Source organism: Lactuca serriola, chromosome 5 (genome assembly GCF_051521515.1).
Source record: "Lactuca serriola cultivar US96UC23 chromosome 5, Lser_US96UC23_V15, whole genome shotgun sequence".
Lineage (NCBI taxonomy): Eukaryota > Viridiplantae > Streptophyta > Magnoliopsida > Asterales > Asteraceae > Lactuca > Lactuca serriola.
Genome location: NC_136412.1, coordinates 58132759 through 58142313, shown reverse-complemented (window position 1 = coordinate 58142313; position 9555 = coordinate 58132759). Strand labels below are relative to the sequence as shown.

The 9555-nt window shown below is 36.7% G+C and overlaps 1 protein-coding gene across 1 annotated transcript; it reads right to left on the bottom strand.

Annotated features, from left to right (window-relative positions):
- Positions 1 to 3105: 3105 nt before the first annotated feature.
- Positions 3106 to 8092, bottom strand: LOC145052526 (coatomer subunit alpha-1-like). The gene is made up of 5 exons (XM_079000348.1): positions 7919 to 8092; positions 7589 to 7806; positions 6467 to 6961; positions 3414 to 6377; positions 3106 to 3330 (listed from the first exon to the last, which is right to left on the bottom strand). Exons 2-4 carry the CDS (start codon positions 7794 to 7796, stop codon positions 3439 to 3441), a joined length of 3642 nt encoding a protein of 1213 aa, XP_078856474.1. The 5' UTR covers positions 7797 to 7806; positions 7919 to 8092; the 3' UTR covers positions 3106 to 3330; positions 3414 to 3438.
- Between the last annotated feature and the right edge of the window lie 1463 nt (positions 8093 to 9555).

Sequence of the window (9555 nt, the reverse complement as noted above, 5' to 3'; positions counted from 1 at the left end):
GTTGTTGACCCGCGTTAAATCCACCAGGATGCAGCATTATGTGTCCTTCGTTATCTTAAGGGGACACGTGGACAAATGATTTTTTCCCAAAGTAGGAGGATTAAAACTTGTTACTTTCTATGATGGTAATTGGTTTGGATGCTTGTGCACTAGAAGATCAAGAAATGGGTACTTACTTTAATTAGGAGGTGCTCATATATCATGGAAAACGAAAAAACAATCAGTAGTTTCTCGTTCTTCCGTTGAAGTAGAGTATCAAGCCATGACTGTTACAATTAGAGAAGTTCTTTGGTTACGATGGCTTTTAAAAGATTTGGAGGCAACTCCTATGGACCCCACTCCTTTTTGCGACAATCAAGGTGCATGTCATATCGTAAATAACCCGGTGTTTCATGAACGCACAAATATATTGGAAATTGGTGTCCAATGTCACAACTAATTACTATAACTTTGGGAAAAATAACAAAGTCCTTTTAAGGTTGCACTCAAGAACTAGAATAGCTAGAAAATGATTTAAGAGAGTGATATAAATAGTTTATTAATTTATCACAACTTGATAAATTAATTAGAAATTGGTTGAAATTAATTGGAATTAATTAGAATTAATCAAAAAATCATTTAAAGGTACACATACTAGATATAAATTGTTCAATATGGAACAACTGGAATGTCCTAGAACCCTAAAAGGGTTGGACGAATTTAAGGGATAAATCCCTTTATGATTTCTGTCAATGGCTGCTATAAGGGAAGATATTTGAATTAGGATTAAATCTGATTATTTAATTAATTCATATCTGCTTTCTCTACAAGTTTACTCAACTATAAATAGACCCTCGTTGCCTTCATTAATTTTTCCCCTTGCTCCCTTGAACTCAGAGATTTCAATTTTTGCAAGCTTGTTTTCCTCTCTCCTAATATTCTGGTGTTTAGTCTTTTGGGTGTGATTATATAGAGGCGTTATAATTTGGTGCTAGATCTTCCAAGAGCATCAAGGAATTCAAGATCTACAAATCAAGAAGCAAATTTGATTTTGCTTAAAGGTTAGTAATCTTATCTCTCTTTGTAGTATTATTTAGCAATTTTTGAAAGTAGATTGCTATAACTAATAAAACCTAGATCCCATGGTGCATGTACACTTAGGGTTATTTTAATTGCTTCCTTTGCCAAATATTAATGTATAGATGCATAGAAAACCTATCAAAATCATTTTGAAATGGATTGTTATTTTGTTCAAGAACAAAAAGGTAGAATCACAAGAAATCATGTCTAGACGAGTGGACACTAAATCACAATTGCCTGACCTTTTGACAAAAGCTCTAGGAACGCATCAACTTCAAGAATTCGAGATTATCTTGCCTTGCATTCCAAGGCTTATCTTGTTTCCTTTTACTATATTTTATTAGTTATCTTTTAGTTTCCTTATAAGTTTCTAGTTTCCTTAATCGACTCTAGTTTCTCTTGTATTTAAACACTTTTGATCAGTTGAATGAATTAAGCTTTTGCAAATACCAAAGTCTTTAACTAGGAATAGTAGAATTTCTATCGATTTCTAATTCAAAGAGCCTAGGAAATCTAAGATAAAAAGCTTGATTACTAACCTAACAATCATTCCAAAATCTCGTCCTAACACCATTTCCAACTAGTTTTTTAATTATCGTCGTGGACATCACACATCGATCTTCTAATCTTTTGAACATAGCCGAAACACGTTGCCAAAGACCTGACCCACGGTTTACCAAAACACCTCCAAAAAGACCGCCATACTCACCATACAAAGCTTTTATGAGCTTCACTCATAACAAAACCTCATTCTCAAGGAATCTCCATCGCCATTTCTGCAATAAAGCAAAGTTAAAAGTCACCATACTTCCTATATCGAGACCTCCATGTTTTCTAAAAGTTAAAACAACCTCCCATTTTATCTAATGGATTTTGCAATTAACTTCATTAACACCCCAAAAAAAATTAATACGAGTAGCTTCAAGCTTCTTAGCCACAACTACATGCATAAGAAAGAGACATAATAAATTCCAAGCGAGTCTAACACGACTTTAGCAACATCGCTCTACCACCTATCAATAGAGTTATAACCTTCCCGTAAGACATTTTTTTAAATATCTATCCATCACCTTATTCCATCCTTCATCCCTTGTCTTGTTTTGTCCCACCGGTAATCTTAAAATAAATGAATGAGAATTTATGAGGTTTACACCCGGTAAAAGAAGCATAATTTGTGCATTGTTTGATGTTCACCATATTAATGATATTTGTGAATATTAATTTGTACATTGTTTGAGGTTTTCACCCCCACACCTTAAAGATTAGACTTGTGAATATTAATTTTAGGACCCGGCGCCAAATAAAAACATTGTTTGATGTTCACCATATTAATGATATTTGTACGTGTCCACTATCCCGCCATTATAGCATCATCTGTATAAAATAAGTGAGAAATTGAAACGTTATCCGCCCCTATCTTTAAACTTTTATACATATTTGTACATGTGTTGAAGAAGTCGATGATTATACGCGTCTTTAGCCAAAGCCGATGAATCTCAGCCGGCTTATGAACAGTATTATTCATAAGCCGGAGAGGTTTTAATATATGTAACAATCTGATAAAGAAAATTTAATTTAGAAAATGAGGTTCCCTCCTAAATCATTTTCCATTTTGTTAAAGATGTTATAGGAAAATGACTAATTTTTTTATCTGTATTCAAATTACTTAACTGCCCTAATATTTTCAAACTTTGAGGTTCTCTGATCAATTTTTATATGTTAAAGGGCGATAGGAATGTAAAGAAGACTGACTGAGAGAAACGTCGCATCCTGAACAACTGTTAGGGTCAACACCTTGATAACATCAATCCAATCTTATTGTGTAAAAGCTTTACATACGGAAAACCGAAGGACACAAAAAAACAAAATCTATTTCTTTTTCCTTTTCGTTTAATACATCAAACTTTTTTCTTTTCTTTTTTTGTTCAATCTTGAATAAAAACTATTTACTTTATTATTATATTACTACCAGTATTTTTGTACCAAGTGAATTTCTTAATATATTAATCTAACCTTTTGCTTTTTCCAAAAAAGAATATGTAACCATAAAAAACAACCAAAACAGTGTGTATAATCAATCTCTCAAAAAAAAATAGTAAAATAGCATCCAAGCTCTTTTAGCAACAGAAAGAAAACCTCGAAAAAAACAATAAGATCTAGTATCGGCTTTTACTAGACAAGTATTGAAAACCTACATATATCATAAAACACCAGCAGCAACAGCAACAGCTCTACAAAGAACCCCCAACTCATTTTACACACTACCTCCAACTGCACCAAAACAAAAAGGTTAAATTTATAGATGATGAATATTTTAAATTATGTTGTTCTTTTTTAGTGTATGCACTACACACCTGAATACATGGAAGAAGTTACAAATCATCTGATCTGCGCAGGAGAACACAGTAAACCCGAAGCATCAGATCCCACCACCGCAAGATCACAAACACTACAAATCTTTCCTTCCTGTGAAACAACAAAATGCGAACTACAATACGGACACAACGCATCCTTCTGCCCACGATAAATCGGAACATAAGTGGCCCCACAAACAACAAACGGATTCCTAAAATCATAATTCAACTCCGACGAATCCTTCATATTCCTCTCAGCAGCTTGCATAACCGAACGCGCTGTTTTCGCTTGGTTTTCCGCCGGGTTTGTCTCCAATATTCGCCTCGCAAAATTCGACGCGGTGATCAGATTCCCCGCTTTGTAACACACAGTCATCGCGTTCATCAACGCGAGCCTCAAGTGAGGTAACTGAAGGTTACAATGAGTGAAATAAGCTGCTAATTCTTGTTGGCGAATAGGGTTGTCTTTCGTTTCCCTTCTTTTTAACTCCATTTGTAAACCCAAAACGTATTCCTTCACGATTATAATCAACTCTTTGACTTCATCAACTTCTCTACGTGACTCCACAACAATCAAAGGAATCGTATGGAGAATGTTGAGGAAAACGCGTAATGCTTCGGTGAATTTCCCGGTAGTTGTGGCTTTGTAACCGGATTTTAGCTTTTCTTCTAATTGAGAGAAGGTAAACACGAGTGCGGGTGGGGCCCGGACGTTTGGGATTGTTGACTCGCTCCAGTTTCTTTCGATGGCGAGTGAGACGACAGGAGCTGATGAGAACGCGCGTAGGAAACTATGGCTTCCCGTGTGGAGATCCATGAATAGAGATTTTAACGGTGTGAAGTTTTTGATGCCAAGCTGGCGGGTTAATAACCGCATGGCGGTGTCGAAGTTCCCGGCTGCCACGTGTTCGGCGGCCAGCGATGATTTTTGAACCCAGATTTGGCTCACGGGCATGCCAGGTGGCGGTGCCACGAATGCGGTTGAGCGGGTGGTGGCGGTTTTAGGTGTGTCAGTGTCTACCGGAAGTTCGATATCTTCTAGACCCCAACCACCCTCTTCGTTATCTTCGTTTTGTTCTTCGCCTTCTTCCACAACGACGCTGATGTCACCATTCTGGGTGTCGTCCACGTCAGCAATATTCAAACCTTCACCCCAATCGGCATCCGCAGCGTCTTCGTACTCTTCCTGTGCAACATTATCAAGACCACCTTCAAAGATTCCTTTCATGACTCTCAACAACGGCCAGTCACCGCCACATAGGACAGGAGTTGGTGGGACCAAAAGGGAACCGGATTTCCCCGAGGGTAAAATTGGAACATTGTGTTCAAGTTTAACAGAAAGCTCTTCAGCAAGATCAGTCAACCCATGGGTTTTAGCAGTAGCATACGCCAATGGCAAATGCCCAACATTTTCCAAAATCTTGATTCGTTCCTTCACATCGCCTAAATACAACGCGTTATGAAACTGACCCATGACATCGTTTTTCACTTCCGCAATTTTCATCATTTTAGATAATTTATCTAAATTTCCTGTGATGAGATACAAAAACGAAAGCCTCTCGAAGTTTTTCGTCCTCTGATACGCGTATTCCACAATTCCAGAATTACCCTGGCGAAGTGCTTCAACACCTAGCCTATACCAATGATCTTTTTCATCTATCTCTTTAGCGGAAGCAACAGCTATTTGTATGTTCCCACTTTCTAATGCTAAATTGAAACGGGTTCTTTCGTCTTTTACAAAATGAAGGGCAACTTCGGGAAAACCTTTTTGTTGAAGATACGCGATCATAGCTTGTCCGCATAGCTCTGAGTTTCTTATCATGCTCATGACATGATCATATCTCTTTTTCAACAAAGACAACTTGAAGATATATTCGGTTGAATCGATAACAATTGGCCGATTTTTTCCATCTCGATCGAGACAAAAGATTGTGTTTCCGAATATTTTTGTGATGTATAAAGGGACATCGAGTGTCTTTATAATTCCACTATCGCCATTGGGTAAACAGTATTTGATGTGTGTTAATGTTGTGTATATGAACACACCATTATCATCCCATGAACCACTTTTGACACGGATTGTTTCATGAAGAGTGCATCGATGAGTGAGTTTTTTATCAGCTATGATTATCGAATGCTTACTCAACAACGCAACATTCTCCATGTCATTTGACCAAACAACGTACCTTACAAAAGAAGTTTGAAGATCCCCGAGGATTAAACGTTGTTGAAGGTCGAAAATGACGACTCTGTCCTCCGCTCGACATAGTAAATTACCTTTACCCGCGTAGAAGATAGCATCAGAAGCAACTGGAAGAGCACTCTTTTTCACAATTTCATTTTTTAAGTTTTTCACCAACACTTGATTGGTGCTCTTTTCAAGAACTGCAAATCGATTGCGAGCTATGAAGATTGCAGAGCCACCAAGTCCTCTTTTTGCTTCTTGAACTGTGTCGCCTCTTGAGAAGCTATCTTTAGGGACAATGTAGAGTTCGTATGATCCGCCTTCTGCTTCTGAACAGATTAAGACTGCGTTTTCTGTAGGGCTGTAAGAAAGGGTTCGTGGGCCCTGGTTTAAACTGACTGATCCTGGCCTTCGGATTGGAAGGATTTGAGTTTCTTTTTGAGTTGAGTACTCATAGAAACGAAGAAAACGATCTTTGATGTAGAAAAGAGAATCACTACTAACAGAGAAAGCAGGGCGTTCTCTTTCTAATTTGAAAACTATCATGCCACTATCGTGTCCTGCTGCAAGAAGATTCATTTCAGGGTGACACCCAAGAATCCAGAATCTATCATGCTCCCTGCGAAAAGTTTGAAGGCCTGTTCTTTTTGTAGCATCCCATACTCGTATGCTTTTATCCTCTGAATTCGATACGATGATGTCTTGTTTTGAGTGAAAAAGAACACATGACACGTTGTTCATGTGACCTCTTAATGTGTCTACTTCCCAAGCCTTTGTGTCTGAAACAGAAAAAGTAAATCTTTTTTTAAGTATATTGGGATTTGGAATCTGAAAAGTCTATAAAAATTGAAAAAAAAGAAAAGGGTACCATTCATTCGCCAGATCTTGACTTGGCGATCATCAGCTCCTGAGACAATAAGAGGGAGAGTGGGATGAAAAGAAGCCCAATTCACTCCTCTATCATGACCCTCTAAGACATATTTTACAACAGCATCAACCCCACCGAAGAAATCTGTATTCATTTGACCTAAACGAAGAATGTCATCAGCAGGAGAAACTGTTTTCTTCCTCAGAGCACCAATGTCCCAAACCCTAACAGTTTGATCTAATGATGCTGATACAACAAGGTCTTCTTTTGGATGGAATAAAGCACACATTACATAGTGATTGTGTCCTGTCAAAACAGAGATACAAGTACGAGACTGCCAATTCCATATCCTGATTGTTTGATCATCACTTGCACTAACAATCCATGGGTACTCATGGTGGAATTGAACTGTCCGAATGTAATCAAGATGCCCAAGAAGTGTGAACAAACATCTATGGAGTTTGTAGTTCCATACTTTGATCTTGTAATCATCTCCTGCATGAACCATTACATGTTTAGTGTAATAGACATTGTGTCATATACCTTATACACATTTGAGAGGACTTGAATTTAACAATATAAAGGAATATATACATACAAGACAATGTAAAGAGGCCTTCTGTTTCTTTTCAAATGATACTAAACCCTTCAAAGTTTGTAGATCTCACTTAATTTCCATAACTAAAGGCACTTACAAGGTCGCATTATGTAAAATCCAATGTAAATTTCATAATCAGAGTCATTTCCATATTTTCCATACTATGTGCATCATAACGAAGTAAGGCTGCACTATGGCCATTCTATATAGTAGTGAGGTTCCAATCATCATTACAATCAAAACTTGAATTTTGTAAAACCAACAATTCATACCTGTTTAAAGTTCAGATCAGTCTAATTAAAAGCAAAACAGGAGTCTCTAAATTTGCAAGTAAAAGAACAAACGTATTGGTGCTACATTGGATGTTCGTTCTCAATTGTTATAACTTATACGTAGAAGGAAATAACTTCACATGATCTCACAATGCTATGTACATTACTACATTCGAAAAACAGATCAGCCTACACAACCGATTATAAATCTGTAAATCTCAAGCATTTCAATTATTCAAAAGTTTTACAAACCTCCGGAGACGAAAAGAGGTTGTGATTTGTGAAAATGAACGCCACGAACGGGGCCATCATGCTCGTCAAATCGATCGATGAGAGTTCCCATTCTGTAATCCCATAGTTGGATCACACCGCTGTGAAGACTAGCCAAGATCCATGGTCTCTTGCTGTGGAAACTTAGGCCTTTCACTCTATTGCTTTTGGTTTCAAACTTCGTCAACATCTTCGCTCCGCTTCGTTAATCAATCAATCGCACAAACATCAATCCATCCAATCAGATTAATTTGATTCCGTGCATTGAAAACAAACAAATAAACCTAGATTTCGAGGGTGCATGATAATTACCTTAGATCTGAGAATTCGGAGCCCTAAATTTGATAATTGTTCGGATCGGTCCTTTAGATGTGAAGGTGAGGAGTAGCAGATTTGTGCGTGCGTAGATCAGGTGTCATTTGAAAGAGAATTAAGAAACGAAGTTGCTGGTCGATCCCCTCTGTGTTGACAACGTCGGATCTGGAGCATGAGAAGATCCGGGCTTTCTTAATATATGAAGCCCACAATCCACATTACCTTGTTACTCGTTACATATCCGGTCCATTTCATAGAAATGGTTAATGTCATTTATCAATCAATTATTTAATATAATACAATTATTTCCATCTAGGGGTAAGCAAGTCGGTTTTTTTTTCAAACCAAACCGGTTCGGTTTTTCATGAATAGTAAAACCGGTTCGGTTCAAACCGGTTTCGTCATTATTAAACTCGAACCTATCTAAACCGATTCAATCAGTTTGTCTACCGGTTTTAAACCGGTTCACGGTTATTAAACCAGTTTCAATGTCTAAAATTCCGAACGGGTTCAAACCGGCGGTTCGGTTCTTGAATCGGTTCGGCTCTAGTGGACCGGTTTATGGTGAACCGGTTTACCGATTCGGATCCTGAACCGGTTTTTTTGTGCAAGCCTACTTTCATCCATGCAATTTAACTACTTTCATCACATATATATACACACTTGTGTTTATACCAATATGTGTATTATCATCACTTGTATGCCAATTAAAAGTCTTATAAAAATCTCTAGTTCACCCACTTTGCAAGAAGATTCCATCTATGGAATCTCTTACGCAAGAAAATATATCTTTTTGGTGTCAACTCCTTTTTTTTAGTTTCTAAACCACATCATCTACATAACAATACATTTTCCAAAAAAAAAATGCAAATTCCATTCTTTTGTCTGGATGTTTCTCGTATTTCAAGTTATGATTATAAAACTCTTTTGCACTCTTTTACCTCATGATTAACTACATACCACATTATTACATGATTGCACACGCCATAGGTTTTAAATACTTTCTTAACCACGGGTCGTGATTTCCTTAAAAGAGAGGTTTAGTGGCATATGAAATACGGGTTTGAGATCTCATCACCGATTCCCAACTTCCTAATTTCATACCATGCATCTAGTTTTACATCAATGACCATTGGTCACATTTTCATATACTTAGAATTAGCATGAATATCCTTGTCACATTTACCTTCTCAACCTTTGGTAACACCATTTCATCCCATCACTTTCTTTGACTTGTAATCCATCATGAATTTTTCTTTTGGCCGATTGGACTTTTTTCTTGTTTAAAAACTTGAAAATAAATAGCCAATCGAGAGAAGTACCAATAAGAAGTTAAAAAAGTAATAATAAATAAATAAATAATCAAAATTAATACTTTTGAGATAGAGCTTAATAGAATATCAGTCAACAATTACGGGTGCGTTTGGTTGTGGAAATTTGTTTTCATTTTCTTAAAAAAAATGTTTTCGAAAAATAGCGTTGGGTTTTCATTTTCAATTTTCAATAAAAATTTTAGAAAATTCGTTGGTTGGAATCAGTGAAGTTCTTAAAATTTTAGAAATTTTGGAAAACTGTAAAAATTATTTTTCTAATTTACATACAATTTGGAAAACAAAAAATTTTCATAACGCATT